Source organism: Limanda limanda, chromosome 13, assembly GCF_963576545.1.
Source record: "Limanda limanda chromosome 13, fLimLim1.1, whole genome shotgun sequence".
In the NCBI taxonomy this organism is placed as follows: Eukaryota; Metazoa; Chordata; class Actinopteri; order Pleuronectiformes; family Pleuronectidae; genus Limanda; species Limanda limanda.
Genome location: NC_083648.1, coordinates 11,147,355 through 11,169,072, shown reverse-complemented (window position 1 = coordinate 11,169,072; position 21,718 = coordinate 11,147,355). Strand labels below are relative to the sequence as shown.

General features: G+C 44.5%; 1 protein-coding gene across 1 annotated transcript in view; it reads right to left on the bottom strand.

Moving 5' to 3' along the window:
• LOC133018058 (adhesion G protein-coupled receptor L2-like) overlaps positions 1-21,718 on the bottom strand; it is a 67,948-nt gene that overhangs the window by 12,204 nt on the left and 34,026 nt on the right. The window contains exons 6-16 of the mRNA XM_061084347.1: positions 20,924-21,223; positions 18,301-18,401; positions 16,460-16,645; positions 14,186-14,224; positions 11,488-11,671; positions 9,835-9,957; positions 7,735-7,940; positions 7,079-7,252; positions 3,730-3,939; positions 2,371-2,591; positions 1,512-1,578 (exon numbers count right to left, since the gene is read on the bottom strand). Coding sequence (XP_060940330.1) covers positions 1,512-1,578; positions 2,371-2,591; positions 3,730-3,939; positions 7,079-7,252; positions 7,735-7,940; positions 9,835-9,957; positions 11,488-11,671; positions 14,186-14,224; positions 16,460-16,645; positions 18,301-18,401; positions 20,924-21,223 — 1,811 coding nt within the window. The remainder of the gene's footprint in view (positions 1-1,511; positions 1,579-2,370; positions 2,592-3,729; positions 3,940-7,078; positions 7,253-7,734; positions 7,941-9,834; positions 9,958-11,487; positions 11,672-14,185; positions 14,225-16,459; positions 16,646-18,300; positions 18,402-20,923; positions 21,224-21,718) is intronic.

The window sequence follows — 21,718 nt, the reverse complement described above, 5'->3', positions numbered from 1 at the left end:
TACATCCAGAGAGGTTTCCATGCTCTCAGGATGTCGACTCGCTGTAAGCACGGCAGGGTTCGTCTCCACCAGGGGAAAGGAAGGAGATGTGTTTCAGTTCGGTCCGGCTCCACATTAAACCTTTCAAACGCAGCTCTGTAAATATTCACTGAATTAAGTATATCCAGATTTTCACAAACATATATTCTGCGTCTGCTCCAAGTGAGCATTCGGTAGGGTCCTTTAATCTGCGAGCACATGAAGGAAAATAAAAGATGAAAAGTTTCACTTGGCAAGCGAACGGAGCATAATAATCGAGATGCAGTGTCCTCACTTTATCGAGCACTTCATTTTTTAATGCTCTCACAAATAAGCAGAAAGATCCCCCCATTATTACCCAGCGTCTCCAAATGGAAACAAAGAGCGTGAGAGGGAAGCGCACGGAAACCCAACGACAGCAGTGGGGGGGAAAGATGGAAGAATAAAAGGAGTGGCTAAGAAGACAGAAAGAGGCTTTTAGATCACAGCTTAGAGTAATGCCGAGTTTTGTCTCTCAGCCACTGGGGCCGATTTACGTCCGCATGACTCGAGTGGCTGGAGATGCATTTAACACAGCTGCGAGTGATGACACAGATCCGATGAGACAGACAGAGGGACGGACGGCGAGGCGAGGAGGCAGGGAGGCACTCTGCAGAAAGCAAGAGGCAAACCGCATACGGAACACCCTCCCACCCCCACCCCCCAAACCTCCGTCATGCCCGGTCTCCAAGGGGCCGTCCTCTACAATATTCAGGTCTCTCACTCCGCTGCCAAATACGATGCAAAAAAAAGCCTGGCAGCGCTGACGCAGCACCTCTCCAGGTTCTGCTTGTATTTACAGCCCATGGACAGATTTACATGTGTGTTACTGTACGCAGCTGTATGGATGTGCAGCGTGTGTTTGTTCAGCGCTGTGTGGATGCATTCTTGCACGTGTTGTGTGTGTGTGTGTGTGTCAATGTGCATTGTGAACACCCAGTGCACCACATGAAATATTAAAAGGTGAAGAAGGAGATGTCCGTGTGCTGGGATTGGCTGGGGACGTGTCATGATCCTCAGCAGGGCTATGAGCTGTGGTAATGGTTGTCTGGCCCTCCCACTCATTACTTCCATGTTCACCCCCCCCCCCCCCCCCCTTCACCATCACCCTTGTATTCCCAGTGAGCAAATGACCTTCATGCCTGAGACGATCTCTCCTCCTGATTGCAGGAGGGGAGTATTATCGAGATGTACAGCAAGGCCCAAACAGCTTTAAGCTGTTGCCGCTCACCAATTCTGATTTCAGAGGATTTCATAGCCGAGTGGACACTGATGTCCTTCTGTCAGCTATAATGGGACCACTTTCCTTTCATGCAAATTGATCTTAGAAATCAGAGCCAAGAGGCAGCCAGCACAAAGAGAGAAAATCTATAATCTGTTTTCAAAAGCTTTTCATTGAAAGGGGAAAAAAGAACAAAAAATATATCACACTCGTGAACAAAATTACAACTCACCACAATTATGAAGGTTACGGGCCCAATGAAGCTCCAGATGAAATGGTTATCAACCCTCAACCAGCATCTGCAGGGAGCACAGGGTGAGATTCAGTTCATTAAATCGTCTCAATGCCAAAACAAAACGTGTGTCTCATCGATCAGGTGCAGCAGAGCCGGCTGGAGGATCGGTCGCAGCAGCAGAAGAGAGACTCGTCCGAGCACAGAGGAGAAAAACCCGACCTCGACGGAGCGCTGGCCTCGTGCCATGAGAAGCTGCAGTCGGGAGAGGCAGTGGCTGTGGGGACTCATGACTTCACAGTCTGCAAATGCTTACAAATGTGTGAAGTCTGAACCTCTGAACTGTAAACAGTGTGTTGTACACAGATCTAGAATGAATTGCATCCCGGTCTCTGTGTTAATCACCAGGAAACAGAAATGAAGTGAGGACCATAGGAATAAAAATGGAGTTTAAAAAAAAAAAGGAGTCAGTTTACTTAAATCCCATAAATTAGAGGATTGCAGTCTTACAAATCATAAAGCTTGCTGCTTGGATGAAGACCAGCGGAGAAGGGCATAAACTTTTAACTAGCAATTATCCACTTGGACAGAATAGAAATCCAGCAGGCCAGTGCATCTAGCCAGCCTGTTCATTAATGTTGCAGCTTTGCCCACATCCGCTATTTTTATTTTAGCAGCGACAGGGTGTAAATGTTCCAGGGGCGGAGGTGGATTACTCTTTGTGATATCGCTATCATCAGACCACACATGCAAGCTGTGTGGGTGTGTCTTGATGGGGAGACGGGAGGATTGATGCCCGTGATTTTTTTTTTTTTCCATCCCACAAAAGAAGCGCCCCGAGCAGAGGTGCTACACTTACGCCCGCTGCGTGCCGTAGCTCCTGTAGTCGATGGCTGCTGAGATGCCCACCACCACGGCCGGGATGAGGTACCCGGACACGTAGTAGTACTTCCTGCGGGAGAACTCGCTCTCGAACACCTCGACCAGCATGAGGTACAGCTGAACGCCCTCCAGACACATCCAGGCGAAGGCAGCCAGGAAGCAGAAGTGGAGGACGCCAGCGATGATGGAGCAAACCAGCTGAGAGAAGGACACACGCAGAGGTTACACACACACATAAGCAGTTTGACTTTTATCAGCTTTTTACCAGTTACCAAGAATGACTTATTTACTGCTTACTAAAAGGTTTAAAAGTCCAATGACCAGTGACACAAGCTAAGTCAGATGAGAGTATTTGTGTGATGAAGCAGTGGCTCTGCTTACAGCTGCTCCAATCAATATTTGAATATCAACAAAAGGATCAAGTGACCTCTTGTAATATGAAAAGGGCTGTTTGAGATTCTGAGCATCGTTCAGGTCAGGATTTTGGTTTAATGGCCGATGACTTTATTGATCTGGTTTTCACAACACAGCCGGTTGCTGTTTTTGTAGAAAGAAATAAACCTTTGGGAAACTCGCTGTTCACTTCCTGCTCAAGACAAACCAGCAAAAAGACCAGCTTGTGTAAAAAGAGGATAATTCAGCAGCTTACAAAATATTACAAAAACTGAGATAAAACAAGGATGGATAATGGTTTTACATTCAGTGAGTTGGCAAAAACACCAGTTATCCATATTAACAACATAAGGTGATAGAACATTTTGTGATATATTTTATTATAGCCAGAACATGTTTTTTTTTTAAACAGATTTTTACGTAAAAAATGCCCCTGATAACTCAGAAATGTGAAATTCATATTCTTTTATTTCTGAGTATCCTTAATGTTTCTGATTCCCTAACTATTCCGTAAAATTTATCGAAAAAATAGGAACATTTTTACCTAGTTTTGCAAAGAAATACCCTTTTGGGTTCAATGATAAAAAGCTCAAGTTTGGTTGAAAATCTATTTTTCCGTTTTAGTGAAGATCCCAAAGTTTCCAAAGACACAAATGAGGTCGGAGAAGTGGGTCTCAAAATCATGCATAGAATATTTGTATTTGATAAAATGGCGCAGTCATGAAAAAAACATCAACCGCAGTTTGAATATTTTACTCGGTATCATAGTCACATATCTTCAAGTGTGCACAGGCTGAAACAGACCAGATTGGCGATTTAAGGCCATTAAATGCAAACTGAAGGAGAAATCCAAGCATTAAAAGAAGGTTAATCACGGCAGACGATCCCATTCGTCAGCAGCAGGAACATTTAATGCCCCCCCGCGGTGTGATTTCCACGCTACCTTTGGTTCCGTCATGTTGATGCCCACGAGGAAGATAAGCTCGCCGATGAAGAGGTTCAGGCAGAGGTTCTTGTGGATGGTGTTGCGGTCACTCTGAAGGCCGCGGAAGAAGCAGAAGGTGAAGAGGCTGATGGCGAGGCAGACCAGGGACACGGCGATGCCCATCCGCGTGATGACGGTGAGGAGCAGCTCGTGGACGCTGCCTTCACCCTGCACAGAGACACACATCCAGGGAGGGACCGTCAACTCAGTGGCTTTACAGCAGATAATGGATATATGTAGATATATTATTCGAAGTGTAAATTGGTTCTGCTAGTATTGCTTATGACTAGGGTTGCAAAGGGGCGTAAAGTTTCCGGTAAATTTCCGTAATGGAAATTAAATGCTGAGCAATAAAAACATCATTCAAAACTCTATTTTAAAGATGTATGGAATGCAGCACAAGCTGCACGTTGAGTTTCAACCCTCCGCTGTGCATTCTTCCATCACATGCACAGATAACTCCGAGCATCCTGCACACTACAGCAGGGCTACTGAGGCCTGCTGTAGTGTGCAGGACTAGTCAGGTAAGTTTTGATGATATTACTGGGGAAAATATATTAGCATGCTGATTGAGGATTGTTCATCTGTTCTTCTGCCTTTTTCCATTCATTTATCCATCAATTGTAAAATATGTTTACAGACTATTCCAATTGTTTGGCTAACTATTTATATCTCTGGCATTGCATTAGTGTTTTTTTACAAACTTTTTTCTCATCTTATTCCACAGAACAATGCCACGTGCACTATCTCATGTGTGGAGGCATTTCACCCCATCCAATGTAGAAGGAAAGGCTGTGTACATTTGCAAATACTGTGCAAAGACCTATGTTAAGAATGACACAATGATGCAGAAGCATATAGTCAAGTAACCAAAGTTTCCTCAGGGCTCAAATCAGCCTATAACAAAACAAAATGTTTATATGTATGTCTGCATATGACAAAGTAAATACAGTTAGTATAAATTACCCACAACAGTTCCAGTTTATTCCCGTTAATTCCTGTTAATTCCCGTTAATTCCCGTATATTCCAGTTAATTCCCATGGAAAGTTTACAATTTTGAATATTCCCGGAATTTTGCAACCCTACTTATGACACATATATGTATTACTGTTAACATTATCATTATAACAACATGTAAGACAGTGCTTGCTTGAATAAAACAATAAATACAGCTGCTGGGTTTTATCTCCCCTCTCCCCCTCTCCCCCCATTTCTCTCCTCTCCACTCGACCAGTGGAGTCAGACGGCCGCCCACCCTGAGCTCTGTTGAGAGGGGTCTTCCTGTTGAAAGGGAGTTTTGTCCTCCTCATTGTCTCGCACCCGCTAAGTGGTCGCTCATGGTGGGAAACTGTTTCCCTCTACAAGCTCGTCGGGTCCCGACCTTTCACTCTGTATTGTGCCCTCGAGATTATGCGTGTTATGATTTGGTGCTATATAAGTAAGCTGGACTGAACACTGACCAGATGGAAACGCTGATATGCACAGTTGTAATGACACAGAATATTATTAAAGCTGTTAAAATAGGGTCATAATTTATTATCATATGTAAATACACTATGTGCAATGAAAAGCCTCATGCTGTTTTAGGGTGAGTAGCAGGAAGGAAAAGCCCACAGTCATTTTCAGCACGATAAAAGCTAATATGAAGTTTGATTAACTTCGAAAAGTGAAATCGAGAAACTCTTTTTTTAAGGTTAAAATATTTTTAGTATGAAATTCACTCTCTGTTTCCACCTGAAGTGAAGGGATTATAATGAAAAGAGACATTTTTAAACAAAGGAGCCTGTCACTTTGAAAGACAACATTTTCATCTGGCTAAACTACAGATATTAGCTTCAGCTGGATCTCAGAGCCCATTGGCTGGCGCCTGATGATTGATTAGCCTCTGGGGGCTAAGGCCGATATTTTGGAGGCTTCCGTTGTCGACAGCTGAGTCTGAGTTGAATGCCATTTTTAGTCCTGACAGCATTTTTTGCTATTCTCTATAAACAGCGCATGCGTATGAATGCGGATGAATTATGGATTTCAGTCAATGTGTTCCAACTCTTTTGCTCTCCACGCGGACTGTTTACCTGCGGGCAACCCCAGCCTGCTCAAATAGGATTGGCCAAACCTTCAAACGGCTACCAGAAGGCTTCCAGCTCCAAAGTCTTATACCTCAACAACAACTTGACTTAACGTATAGTGTATTTTTTTTTGCACGGAAAAAAGTGTTGGATTCTGTATCCCTAATCACTTACAACGAAAACACGTGAGGAAGGGATCTCTTAATACTTAGAGCGAGCACAATCTCTTTTAATCTCCATCCAGGCACCTGACTGCTGATTTAAGACAGACGTTAAAAAATTGTGCGTCTGTTCTTTCACTTGTTCATACGCGATGACATCTGGCACTCCCGACTAACACGCTTGGATCACACTGCCTCGCCCATGTTGCAGAAAGTGACATCAGTGACGTCCACATGTGGGTTCTGCCTTTTAAGGTCAAGCACCCTGCTGTGCTGCAGAAGATCTAAAAACTGAGCATGTTTCAAGATGGGCAGCAGGCAAATGTGGGGGAAAAAAAGCAGACTTGACCATAAAAAATATCGTTCAGCGACATGGTGGCCCCCGAAAAGTGAGGCAATTCTTCCTGTGATATTTGTAATTTTATAGAGGGCAGGAGTTGCATTTGAGGTGATGTGCAGGGAATTGGTGTGAGATTAAGCCTCGGCCTCAAGGCTCTGGTTTCAAGCTGTGGTTAAGGTTGAGGTTAAAACAGATGACAGGGACAGAGTTCATGAGTTGGGACGTATTATTACACAAACCACAAACTTATCCTCCACATTTATTACTGGCTGGGTCCGTGCTCCACATGCTATTTATCATGTAATTGGATTATAATTGCGTTTCACGACCAAACGGTTCCTGCACCACTTCAAGAGCGGTGGAAACAAAAGTTAAAAACCGAGGTTTCTGCAGTGATGCTTCCCAGGATTCTCGGGGAAATATGCATGGAGGGATATTAGACAAGGACCACAGGTAAAAATATAATTACCTCCGATGATGGTATGGTGCTTCCTGTCCTGCTCTTTCAAAGTGACAGCCTGCTTCTCCAACTCACCCCCTTCCTACCCCCACCCTCACCTGCTCCTCCGGCAATAATCTAATTATCTCCACTGAAATGCCATTCTTGTTCCTGCCGTGTGTGCACAAATCTGTCAGCGAGATGGAAGGAGAGCAACTAACTGAGACAAGCGAAGGTGGGGGGGGGAGGAGAGAGAGAGAGAGAACACCCTCCCGTAATCAAGAGGCGAGGGCCACTCACCACGTTCCCTCGATGGGCCATGAGGATGGCGAAGTTGGTCAAGTGACTGCAGGAGCAAGTGGTGTGGCTCTTGTTGGTTTCCAGCAGCTTACAGCCCTGCGTGGACCAGTATCCCATCATGCTCCGCTCCGAGTAATTCCAGAAGGAACAGTTGGGATTGTAGTAGTGCACCTTCTACAAAACACAAACACAGAGAGAAAAAAAACAAACCCACATTAATCATACATGAACGTGCTCTGAAATATGCATGATGGTACACAAACACACCTTGTATATTTCATATCTCTAACTGTAAGTCCCCGTATGTCAATATATGTGTTGTGCAGACTTAATACCAGTGTCGGTGCAATTGAATTTCTTCAGACGCGATGGATTGCGAGGAGAATAGGGACGAAAGAGATCAGAAGAAAATGAAATAAATTGGAATCATAATATGTTAATTTGTGAGAAGGATTACTGTGGTAATTTCAAAGCACAAAAGGAAACACGGCACACAAGAGGCTCCACTTACTTTCCCAACTCGACATTAGTATTACTCTCCACCCATGTAACACATTGATAATATGGATGTTTTCTCTACAACAATAACACATTAAAAGCTCTGTGGAAACTGTGTCAGTGCAGGTCTCTGGTGGAGTCTCAGGAGGGGGGCTTACATCCAGGTGCTCCAGCGTGAAGATCACGGGGTCGGCCACGAACACACGGCTGGACTCCTTGGTGATGGAGGCTGAAAGGATGTGGGAGTTGACGGTGAGGGAAAGGTTGCGTCTGCTCGGGTCTCCCATTCCCCTCAGCGTGGCGTTCTCCGTGCTGAGGAATTGACCCAGATGCTTGTACAGCACAAATACCAGTTTGGCCACACCTGTAATCGGCAACAATAAAGTCATTAGACCCACAGGGTTCAGTGTTCGTTCAGCGGTATCATACAAATGTAACAAACATAATGGGCTAATTGCAGCCACTGCATCTGAGACCACAGCTGTAACTAGAAGTGCTAAAGGCGCTCATACCTCCCCTGAAGGATAAACAGTCACATTAAATCCAGTCAAGCCGAACCAACATTCACACACTCATACTGTAGATATCCTTCCTCTAAATATGACTTATTTTTTTCCTTTAAGAACCATGAATACGTCTCTGGGATATCAGTGACTTTTTTTTTTAACGCCCTTTCCTTGTTAAAGAAAGTGAAAAACATTCCCACATCTTCCCCCTGATAAGCATCGGTATGTATTCACTTCTTCCCTGACCCATGGTAATCCGTCCGGTCATTTTAGTGTCAAACTGTTAAATAACAGCCAAACAAACGCTCTATGGCGGAGGTAATACGTGTCTCTCCCAATGAACACAGGGGGCAGCGTTGAGCACCAACCATGAGTTTGAAAGATATTCCTGCTGTGCTCAGAAACAGGATTGTGTCGAGTTACAGATCTGGGGAAGGCTTCAAAAACGTTCAGCTGCACTGAAGGTTCCTAGGAACACACTGGGATCCATAATTCTTAAATATGGGAAGTCTGGAACAAACAGGACTTTTCCGATAGCTAGCGTGTCTTCATATGAGAGGTGACCAAGAACTGGTCACTCTGACTCAGCTCCAGATCCTGTCAGGCAGCAGCACTCCCCCGATCTGGGCTTTAAGTGGCCAGACGGAAGCCTCTCCTTGCTGAGGTACACATGAAAGTCTGCTTGGAGTTGGCAATAAGCATCTATAGGACTCTCAGGCAGTGAGAAACAAGATTGTCTGGTCTGATGAAACCACGATTGAACTGTTTGGCCTCAATTCCTAGCGCCATGTCTGGAGGAAACTAGGCAGAGCTAATCACCTGCCGCATCATCACATCATGCTGCTGTGGGGGTGTTTTTCAGAGGAAGGGAGAGGGAGACGAGGTAAGGGTTGAGGAAAAGCTGAACGGAGCAAACAGAGATATCCTTAATGAAAACCTCAGGACCTCAGACTGGGCTAAAAGTTCCACCTTCAAACAGGACAATGACCCTGAGCACACAGCCGAGACAACGCAGAGGCTTAGGAAGACTCTGTGAATGTCCTGAAGCGACCCAGCCAGAGCCCCGACTTGAACCCAATCAAACATCTCAGGGGAGAACTGAAAATGGCCGTCCACGATCGTCCCCACCCGACCCGGCAGATCAAGAGGATCTGGAGAGAAGAATGGCAGAAAATCCCCAAATCCGGGTGTGCAAAGCTGCTCGCATCACAGCGAAAGAAGACTGGAGGCTGTTATTGCTGCCAAATGTGCTTTTAACTGAGCACTGGGTAAAGGGTCTGAATACTTATGTCAGCGGGATATTTCAATTTTATGTCTTTTCAATAACTCTGCAAAAAGAAAATCAGTTTTTGCTTTGTCATGCTGGCATTGACTGCAGATTGAGACTGTAAAAATTAATTTGAACCATTTTAGCAGAAGGACACATCATGACTGAATGTGAAGGGATGAGAACACTTTCTAAATATATTGTAGATCAGAACTATATATTTATTGTTTTAATTGTTAAACTTCTGTTGGGCCTTTTGAACTAAGCTACCACTGCCCAGCTTAAGCTCTAAACTTAAAGCAACAATCAATTCTCATATTATTCTTATAAAAACATTTAATTAAAAAGCTCCCAAGAAGAAGGGAGAAACAATTAGTTAACTCAACATCCACCAAAATGTGATTTTAAATTATCAGTGTCAATAACCCCAACGAACCAATAAGGTAAAGAAAATGTTTTTTTTGCAGCAGTTGTGTGTTTCTCACCATTTTTGCTGTTGACTTTGACCGTGTTGGAGGAAATCTGAAGGGACGCTCCACCTTTGCTCGTCTGTGGAAACCTGAAATCTTGCACCTGACCGTCGGTACTTAACACGTAGACTTCCAGCACTGAGAGGTGGAAGGTGAGGCGGAGAGAGGGGAGGGGGAGAAACAGAGAGATGTTACACATAGGCAGCATTTCAAAAAGCCCTACACGGTGTTTAACACAACTCCAAAGCTCAGACATGGCGGGGAGTGTGTGCTAAGATTCGACATTTGTTGCACCAGAAACAGAATCCAGCATTACTGGCCCCTGTGAAGTGTCATTCACTTAAAAAAAAAAACAGGTCATGCTGGTAAGTTGCCATTGTGGATGCCTCTGAGGCAAAAGAAATAGAAGAAACTAATAAGGGGTTGCGATACCGGATGAGCAAAGGCAAGCGCGGAGCTTACTGCGGCATGAATGTCAAATATTCACAGGATCAAAAATATCATTGAGCTTTTACTTTTACTTTTTCCTTCCCCCCGTGGGTTCAGATAACTCTTGGCTCGACAAGCAAATCTCTGAAAATCCTCCAAATTCCTGCAGCCACTCTCCCCGCTATGCCAGCTGCCGGGTGGTGCTCCCTTTGATGTGTGAAATTACTGAGGGGTCAGGAGGACACACGTATCAGCACACTCCCTCCCATCAGAACCAGCCTCACTTCCTCAGATAGATGGCTTCTGACAGACGGAGACGTGGAATTGTTCTCCGGTTGCGCTCCATCTCTGCTGAGTGTTCCAGCCCTCCCCCTTTTTGTGCTTCCTCCCTCGTTTCCCCCGCCATGCTCGCCCGGCGGCGCCATTTGGGCGATGACAAACTGCTAATTAGGAGCAACAATCATTTTCACATTTTGTAAGGGAGGGCAGGTAAGTGGAGGCTGTGTGTGTGTCTTCATATAACTGCATTTATGGTTGCTCCACTGGAATATTATCTCAACTGTGCAGATAAGCAAGAGCTCATAAAAGCGTCTGCCTGAATGCAGTGATTAAGTAGCAAATATACAGCATATTACACAATATATTAATCAGGGCTTTTTGGTAGAGACGGGGCAACTAGTACTTATCAGCTTAGCTAACTACCACTTAATGGGAAAGGCTGTGAGAGAACAGAGTGCTGCGTGAATGGAACAATGCCGTTCAGTTGGGCTCTTTGTTTTCCCCCAGAAGGGCCGGACACTTCATCTTTGCAGCGCACTGTCAATGAGTTGACTTTACTATGCGAGGAAAAGATTAAAAATCAATGAGGTATAAGACAATAGGGTGAGTGGGAGACCATAACCATGGTAACAAAGCGTTGTGGGTAGAAATGTGAAAATTCCCTGCACGAAGCTGACAGAAAATGAAAGAGATTGTGTTGCTGATAAACTGCACAGTGAGGGCACGTTCGCTTGATTCTTTAAAGACGCATATTTTGTTATGATGTCAACCAGATGTGGTCGGTTTTTTAAATTATATTCCTCCATAGGAGCCGGTTTCCAAATCTGGGGGAAACATTTTTTTATCACTCAGTTTGAAACAATTTTACTGATTCGTGGTCCCCAGCCAGGAAAAACAACATCATAAATTGTGACTGACAGATGTGTTTATCTGTTTTAGAGCTATCTGAGAGGAACTCACTGATATTCTCTGCAGGTACTTTCACGATCGCTGGCTCGATCAGGTTTTCCGCCAGGACGAACGCCCCTTCCTCCAGGGTGTCCAGGAGCATCGTGGCGGCGTGCGTCTGTTCCGTCGAGTTCATGTCTTTCCAGGATTTCAGGGCTTCCGGCCTCAGGAGGTTGTCCACGGTGTCCACAATGGCCTGTATCCATGGAGACAAGTAAAATGTCAGTGTGCCGTTTCCTCCCATTAAAACTTCAGCTTGATAACAAAGTGCGGGGACTGGGCAGCATATGATAGCACGGGCATGCATGGCCAACAGTGAAGGCAGCGACATCAACTGAAACTGAAATATCCAGATCTCTGTGAATGATGACATGAGGGTTCAAGCATGTCATGAGTAACTCAATAAATAATGATGATAAAAAAAAAATGCAGAATGTACAGTTGAATATTCTGTTTACGAAAAATACGTCTAATCTGAGGAAGTCTCTCTTGGACCATTTTCCTTATTGAATAATGATGTAAAACTGCTTGAGGGGAAAAAGAAATACAAACCAAATGTTTTTTCTTTTTCCCTTTACCGAATAAGGCCGTCTACAATGCTGCATTCACCATTTGAGCGGCTATTTTCCAAAATAACAATTATCTCCATGAAGAACAGTCTCATTTCCATAACAGGATCTGCTCCTAATGGCCTCGAATAGGATTCTCATGGAGGCAAAAGGGGGGAATCATTATGAAATCTAGGTCCTGAGTGGTAGCCGAAGTCACGATTCGGGGGGGAACAGGGGGTTTCTGTTTGTTTTCAGAGGCAATCCTTTCATTTCCTGCTTTCAGATAAGAAGTAAGTAAGTCAAACATTCCAGAAAACCCACACAAGTATCGCATGTTGATAAAACAAGAGTTCACCCTTGACCCCGGGCCGGGCGGGTTCATGACCGTTTGGCACAATTAAGCCACGGCTAACTTTGCTAAAATCCCACGACGGGCAGACAGCTGTACAAGGGGCTGCCCCTTGGGTGTGACAAATCAGAGTGACAATTTAACCATAGGTGTCATTAACCACCGCGAGGCCGCCACAATAACGGTAATTAACCACAACAAGCCCCTGCTCACTGTACCAATTAGCCACAGCTATGATTATCCCAAACACTAATTGACCACGGACGGGATTATCCGTTTGCTTAGGAAAACAAGAAAGGGGGATCAACAAAAGTCGGCACCAATATGTGATTAACCGCAGCATTTAACCACTGAGCTCACGTTAACCCCGGCGATGATGACACAGGGCTCCCAGTGGGTCTTCATATCTCCGGCCTGAGCACAGACCTCTATCTCTGTGCCCCTGACCTTGCAGGCAAACTGGAAGCTTGCAAGCTGTGACTCCGATTGGTCTTGTGTGTGTGTGTGTGTGTGCATGAGAGAGAGTGGTGGCGATTACAGAACCAGGGTCATTATAACCACACAGACACGACATGGTGTTCCTCTCCTGGTGAGCCATCCTCAAAGGATCCATGAAATGCAAAGGGGGGTGGGGAGCGAAAAGGCTGGAAGTCTCTACTTTGTGTAACACAGGCAGAATCTGTGTTCTCAATGAATCCTCTTCAATGCTCGCTGGGTGGAGGTCACTTCACAAATCACAGGGGCCCTTGCAAGAGGAGGACCCGTGACTCACTTCAGATATAGGGCGACGTTTAGTGCAGTGCAAGCTACTCGGGGAACGGGACATCAAACACTCAAAGGGGGGGGGGAGGGAATATGAGGACAGCCAAAGTCATTAGGAGTCATCCTCTGGGAAACACGAATGTCTGCAGCAAGGTGCACGGCAATCCATCTGATGTCTGTTGAGATATTTCAGTGAGAATACAAACGGTAGACCAACAGACAAACCCGACCGACATCGCTCCTTACCCCTAGAGGCTGAAAAGGGAAATGCATCGCCTTTTTCTAAAAGTAAAATGAAGACCAACACCATCTGAACTTTGAGAAATACTAAATCTGCTCAGCTGTCTTATTCCCTGTGAGACGTCTCCTCCTGACTCTTCCCATCCCTTCATCACATCTTTCAGAAGAACCAATGATGTCTGAGGAAAAAAGCTAAATGTCATGGGGTTAGACGGACAAATTCAAATGGTTCACAAATATATTAACGGGCCGAGAAATTAATCCCAGAGGTAAAACACAACCGCAATAGGAAGAGGAGATTCTTTTCTTCCCTGCTATGGGGACAAGGGAGACTAAAAAATTGTACAATGTAAGCAAGTGAAAATTGAGCACACTGCCACTTTGATCACACTTCTGGCTGACAGGGAGGTGCAATTACGACCGTGGGAAGGCAATTATTCACACAACGTATAAAGAGCTGACAGGAGAGACGAAGAGAGAGCGAGAGAAAAAGTGGGGGAGGAAGAAAGGAAGGAGAGAGGAAAAAATGAAGGAGAGATATACAAGTGATAGCACACAGCACAGAGGAAGGGAGGGGAGGGATTGGACGAAGACGGAGTGATATTGACGGCGGCACCCTCGGATGGACAGGATGACAGCAGGACAGACAGCCGAGGCGGATGAAGAAGCAGCCATATCTTGTACGAGCGGGATCACCGGGCACATACTGTAACCAAACAATCAGGGACACGGAGGGTGACAGTGCTGCATGCTGCTGGTCGGACATTAAGGGATCGGGCAAACAGAAACAGCAACATGGTGGTTATACCTTCATGTACGCCCTGCACGTCTTCTCTCGCTTTTGAAGCTTTTCCCGTACAACGAGAGAGAGCATCGAGGCACAAGAGACAGATTGCAGAGAGGCAGTAAGAAAACAGGGAGCGTTAAATCATGCTACTTACCATAAAAGTACAGATTTAATGGAAGAGAAGAAAAGCAGCAGGTCTGTGAACTACAACCTTAAAATGATGCGACAGCTCTTAATGCTTTTTGGGAGGAACTGTTGTTGAAGTCTTGAAACTAATGTGAATCACACATCACAGAGAGAGACGGAAGAGAGGAGAAATGCACAGCAGAGTCGAGGGGGGGGGGGGAGATGCTGAGACTCGATTCTGATGCTCCCCATTAGTGATGCTTTAGAATATGTTGATAAGATAAACAATGTGAGATGAGGTCATTTGTATTTCATGGCAAGGAGAGTATAATATAGTCCTAGCTCCTTTTTAAAAACCTCCCTCTGTTGGTCTCTTGGTATTAAATAAGTCGCCTTATTCTCCTAATTGAGTCAAACTGGAGAAAATCACGTACTGTAGCTCTCCCACCGAGTAGGAAAACAAATAGATCAAATGTTAGTTTTCTCCAGGTTACAACCTCCACATCACAAATACCTCAAGAAAACACACAGAGGAAACCAAAATGTTTCTTTAACCCAGTCAGGGTAGATTCCACGGACACCTCAATTTACTCGTTGACTTGTGGGAAACGGCTGTAGGGAACTTTAACGACCACGCCAGTGTTCTTTAGCTCCTAAAATACAAATAGTTTACTGTATATATTTTTACAGTTCATTTTCAAATGTGAAGCTTTAGGTGTTAAAATGTAAATTTTCTTTTGTCTCAGTTCTCACTGATTTTCATTTATTTCCATATAGCGTGAAAGTAATTTGAGGTGTTTAACCCATCCTTGCATATTCATGGGCATTAAGTTACAGTTTGCTTTCTGCAGGAAACTGATTTTCTTCCTCACCTAAATGAGAAAGCAGGTTGGGCAGGTGATTAGAAAACCTGATTTCCCGATTAGACAACATCCATACTGCTACGTTTTCCTTTCGAAAATTCTGCTACTCTGCTACGGATACGTCCGGCGTCCATACTTGTGGTTCAAGAGCCGTTAAAAAGTTCCGAGACGCTGTTAGCTATTCATCGAGTAAATCCAGTGCACACTGGCATGCGCAGGCCTTCCTGTGTTGCCAGGAGTGTTAGTGTGGACGAGGATTAAAACTGGTACGGAGCCAAAATACTCGTGTGAACAGAGATTGTTTTAGTTTGAAAACCCAACATAGTATGGATGTGACGTCACTGTTTCAGTGTTTAGTTACTCTCTATGAGTATATACAAGCTTTCATCTCTGAACAGGTTTATACAACTAACACATCTGAGCTCTACAGAAAAACTGAGCTCAAAATAAGATCGGTTGTGGGGGAGAGTTGTGTCAGAGTTGGGATAATCGCCACAGTAAAGCAGATCAGACCTTTACACTTCTATAACTTGGACCAAAATGAATGCAGAGTTGATGACAGCCTGCACAAGTCAAAAAAGGTTTCAAGCCATTGCGAGTACATTTTCTTTATCTTACAGAAATATGCAGAAACCATTAATTGAGCAGTAGAACGTTATCTTCAAATGCATAATAACATTTGAAGGTAATCAAAAACGGTACAAACTACCTTGTTTGCAGAGAAAACAGAAAGTCTAGAAAGTCTGAAAAACAATGCAGTTTTTTTTCAAACTGTCACTCATCTCTCCATGGGACTGCCTGCAGCTGAGAGAGGGAGGTGCTTCTCGGGCCTACTCCTTCCTCTTCAAGCTGTGGCAGCAGCTCCAGGAGAGAGCCGTTCCCCACTTGTCAGCAATGAAGCGTTAGTCTGTGCGTTGGTGGGGGGGCTCATGGCCATTAGCTCATTTAAGGTGGGACTGCCAGGTGAGTCTGGTGTTTCCAAAGCCAGGGTAATTACCAGGGAGCAACAGAGGAATGAGCTTCCCCTCAGGGCAGGACCTGCCTCTCTGGCCCCCTCACCTGAGACTGTGTGTGTCCACAAGTGTGTGTGTGTGTGTGTGTGTGTGTGTGTGTGCGTGTGCGTGTGCGTGTGTGTGTGTGTGTGCGTGTGCGCACGTAAGCGAGTGCAGGCCCGGGTTGGTGTTTGTGTGCATTGGTAGGTGTCCCGCTAATGAATGTCCTGAGTCATGCTGGCACTGAGCCGGGCCAAAAGGGGGACACAGTTTAATGAGAGGTTACAATAGGCCAGACAGGAATCTCACAGTACCTTGTTGAAGCTGCGTCCGGCCGAGTCCTTCTCACTGGGCCGGAGCTCCTGCAGCTGAGCGTCCAGGATGTCCACGAGCTGCTCCATCAGGCGCACCGAGGAGCTGACATCTCCGGCAAACACTGGGCCCTGTGTGTGGCGTGCCAGCTCATTGGCCAAATTAGCAGCATTTTCGCCACTTCGAATCTAAAAACAGCAACAAGGAAAACATGGGGTGTGTGTGAAGGAAGCAGGACTGAGATGACGGCCCTAGAATGGGAACCTGAAATGATGTATCCCACCATTCACCTCGGTCATAATTCACCAGAACACAGCTTGTTCAGAGGGAAAAAGTCATTATGTGCGGGAATAATGTGAGAACAGGGTTGTGCATGTTTAGCAGGGAGCATAATAAACTGGGATGCAGGCTTAAGAAAGTAAAAAAGCACGATTTGGAAATAATGATAAGATGCCAGCGCCCGCACTATCATCTGCGATCATTGTATAATTCAGCCCTGATGATAAAGTGCTCTAATTTGTGGCGGCACCCACTCACCCCCAATCTGCCATGACCGAGCCGCGACCCAATTTGACACCACATGCTAATTTGACACAGTTTATAAGATACCAGTCATCACTGTACGATGCTTCTGCAGTAAATATACGAGGAGTCCACGTCCGTTTCTCACTTTGAGGAAATGAAGATGCACAGACAACAATCACAACACGACTCCAGGATGCCACTGTCAATTAAACTCCACATACAGCGAGCCGAGCCGGCATGCACGTCATATCATACACATCATAATTACGAGTGGCTGAGTGGGAAGTCAATGTTTGTACAATTGCGACCTCCGAGGTGTAATTCAGAGACAGAGATATCTGGAATTTCTCACAGCTACAATATCTCCCGCTTGGCAAAGAAGGAACACACAGACGTGTGCGAACAAACCCGGGGCACAATGGCTCCAGAACCGCAACCGACGGCAACCAAATTAACACAAAATCCAATATCAACACTAATTCAATCAGCTAAGCTAATTACACACAGTTTTATCTGGTTTCTCTTATTAATGAGCAAATATGCAAGAATAAAAAAAATACCTCACCAGGGCTCTAATTTCTTCTGTGTCACTATAATGGGTGTAAGGAACTTGGAGTAATGCCTGAACAAGACTAAACTGGAAAAACCACAATATGATACGGGAACAGCGTGAAAGGGTTTCTTCTAAAAACTGAATAAATGTTTGGGTTTTGCTGTGTTTTTTTGCACATTGCTGCTTTGGAGAGACAAATCAAACACTAAGCAGATCTGATCTGCATAGAGACATTTTTTAAAGGCATACGAAATTCGATCACATTTCAAACACGGAACATAATGAAAAAACTGGCTTAGAATTAGCGGCGCTGCACGGAATTAGGCTCCTTTTATCATTTCTACATTTCTGTAAATGCCTATTCACAACAGCCATGAACTCTGTATGAACCTGCTGCATTGAGTCGGTGTTTTCCCAGTGTTCTGCATGACGCTCCAGTCTGTGCCGGCTACTGAAACTCTACATTGGATTTGTACATGCCATGTCTAAGCAGAAAAGTCACAGAAGAAAGACTGGCTCTGTGGGTCAGGGTAACTAACTCTAGCACTTAACATTTACTCCTGATGTTTTGACAGCTCCTTTCTTTCCGCTACCAAACGGTATGGCCACACTTTATTTCAAGCTTCGTACCACTGACCATTTCTCTGCAGGAATAGTACAAATACAACGAGGAAACAGGAAAAGCGGCGACTCTTTGCTGTGTTTTGGCTGAATAACTCGCTTATTTCCTGCTATATTGTGTGAAATGACACATTGCCGGCTCACCTTTTGTGCCACTTGAGTGACCCAGTGGGAAGTGCAGTTGCTGAGGTCCGGCCCTTTGGAGCACCAGGTCCCTGCCACGGTGCAGAGGAAGGAGGCGATGCCTGCAGTAGCACAGAGTAAACACAGCCGTTGGAGGGAAGCCAAAGCCAAACTCACAAAAAGCTTTCTCCTGCTGAGTCGTCATTCATACACACTCTGTCGCTGGAAACCAACTGTTTGGCAGCAACAATAATATACAAACAATTTAAAAGCCTTAAAGTTTAAAGCAGTCGACTCAAAAAAGCAACACAAAAATGCAGAAGGGACGCTAAAGGACGACCAGGATTCAAACAGAAACAGTCGACTCTGCTTTGTTATTGTCATTAAATAATTCACAACTGTAAACACTTCATATTTTCACATACTTACCGTATTCAAATAAACAAATGGAACTCCCCTAATGAGGAGCTTTACGTACACAACACGTTTGGATTCCTCTTTCCTGTTTCCACCCTCACAGAGAGAACCCTGTCTTCTTCTCTGCTTTCATCCTGCAGTCTCCCTGCTTTGTGTTTTGACAGCGCTGTCAGTCTGTGTGATGTGAGGTGTTAAGGTAACTTGTGAGAGAATCCTGTGTGAGTATCATTGTCAACTGAACTGTCATAACGACCATCAGCTCAATGTTCTCCTCACCGCCGACTTCCTGTGCTTCTCCACGAGGGGTTTCCACTGCGAGGAGGAACTGCGTTGTCCGGATTTAATTACGACAATAAGTTGACACTGGATATTTTGGGGGTCATTTAATGGGATTTTTTATAACTTCCCAAATGCTGTCAATCATTTTAATTTACTCCTCTGATGCTCTGTTACGGAGAAGCAGGCAGGTTTTTCAGGATGAAAATTGATTTCAAAATTACCAACAGGAACAAGCTACTCTGCGCCATTATATATATAAAAAAAGACGTATTACCTGTTTCCACAAAAGGCTCTAATCATTCTATTTTGACGGCCCCAGAGATTCTCGTTTTGAATTTGACTTGCCCCTAGCTGAACTGCCACCGCACATATAAGCAATCAGCACATTAAAACAAACTAAATGAGAAAAAGTACAGCAGGAGCTACGTTCAGAACCTTTGAAGCTTTGTTTCGGATCATTTGTACGCTGACGCTGTGATTTTGTTTGGAAGACTTGATTGTTAATGGTAAAAAAAAAGAAAAAAGAAGATTAAACTTGTTTACTCCCTGCAGAGTATACTAGATTATTCAAGCTGGTTAAAAATAGTTCGACACAAAAACAGTAAAAAAAAAAACTACTTCTCCAGGCTAATAAGATTGAAGACTATAGCCTTGAAACTCTTGAGAAATCTCACATTTGTAGTTATTGTTCAAGAGTGTTCATTCAACTGTATGGAAACATATGAGGAAACAGTTTGTGGTGGTGTTGTGTTGGACCAGCATATGACCTGGGGCTATTTTATTTAAATCTCTTTATCCACTCCTTGCAGGCAATGTGGGAGCCGTATTTTCAAACCCTCATTCCAGAACTTACCACACAATCTTGGGCCTACACATGTATAAATGTGTTCACCTTTCAACACCACGGATGCTATGAACACATCATTATGTGTGTATGCCTCCTGGAGCTCGTTGGGAGTGTGGAGACAGTGGCTGTGTCCGAAATCACCTACTCATTCACTAACCCCTACTTTAATATATAGGGTCTTCTATGTAGAGCATTATATAGTGAGCAGAATAAGAGAAAAAAATCGCAGCATTATCTCTGCGCCGGTCACTGTCCGACAACAATTACTTCGGCCGGTGGAAAATCCCACAACACATTTTAAATGTTTATTTTACAGTTCAATACTTTTAGTTATAAAAAACCTAAATGTATAAATAAACTTGTTTGTTTTAGTTTTTGCTATGATCATCTGCTCGTATTTACATGTGTACGGCAGGTCAAGCTGCTCCTGCTGCCCTTTCTCTGACCATCTGTCCGCCAGGAAATGCAATGCATGATGGTATATATGGCATGGTTAGTGACTTTCGGCCGAAAACATTTTTACATGATGCATTATGGGAAACAATTAGTGCACTATGTATGAAAACATTTTAATTGCATTTGGACACCACAACAATGTAGGGAACTCACTGTATATTGGACTAGATAGTGACTCTGCACCTTAGCATATTTGCACCATTGCACTATTGTTTTTCTTTTTTTTTTCTTCAGGTGTATATATATTTTTTAGATATGTATAATTTATTTCTATTTAAATTTTTTTTGTATTCTATTTTCTTTTTCTTTTTTTGTCTGCTTTTAATATTCTGAGCATTGTCATGAGAGAGCCTGTGACCCAAGCATTTCATTGCAAGCGACTGCTTAATGTAATCGTTGTGTACATGACAATAAACTCTCGAATCTTGAATCGTGAATCTTGAATTAGTGAGTGATTTCGGACACAGCAAGTGTCTCTTCGGCTAAAGCATCAAACTAAAACCAAAGCTAAAGCCAATAGTTGGTTAGCTTAGCTTTGCATTCAATCACATAAATTAACATACAGTTTGAAATAGTCTGTTATAAAAACCACAATTTTCATTTTTTATGTTTCTTTGATACGAGTCAAACCAGATGGTGGCCTACCTCTGGTCCCTTTGGGGCAGGGCCTCTCCACAGTGCTCCCAGTGTGGGCCTGGGGCCAGTCGATGGCTCTCCTCCTGGTCTCCTCGCAGGAGCGCCTGGGAGTTGGCGGCAGCTCTGGAACAGTTGGTTCAGCTGTACTCGAGCCACGGCCGTCCTCAAACGGATCTCTCCCGTCTCTCGGGTCTGCCCCTGCCACCGTAGTGTCACCATGGCCCTTAGCGGTGGACGCAGCGGTGGTGGTGAAAGCTGTGGTGGTCTTTGGCATGGACGACGCCAGGGAGAAATCTTCAATGGTCGGCCCTTGAGAGAGAGAAGAATGAGGCTTTTAGAGCTCAAAGTCACACATGTCCTCGTCTTGAACTAGTCGCTGTGGGGAAACTGCAACTACTTTGACTCCCGTGGCTTGCTATTTGTTACGAGAGTAACTGCTAGTCATAATACCAGGAAAGGAAAAGCTTCATGCTGCTTTCACTTGCAATCTCACCTCTTTTCTGCTCTTTAGCTGTACAACACCAAGGCAAACCTGCCAATGCAAGGCTCCATCTGTCTCCCTCTATTCTTAGTTTATTTCAGGAAAGCAGTGGTGCTCGGGCATCCTTCGACAGAGCAGTGACTTCCTCCGCACGGAGTCTGTACCTTGGGCTGATTAAATGTCAACAATGAAGACGAAGCCTGCTCGCATCTTACTTTTTTTCTGCCTAGTTCATCTCTCTCCCTTTGATAAAGTTGCCGTGCAGAAGGAGAACTGCATCGCCCCGGACAAAAACCATACATCAGCAATAACACAACCCCACT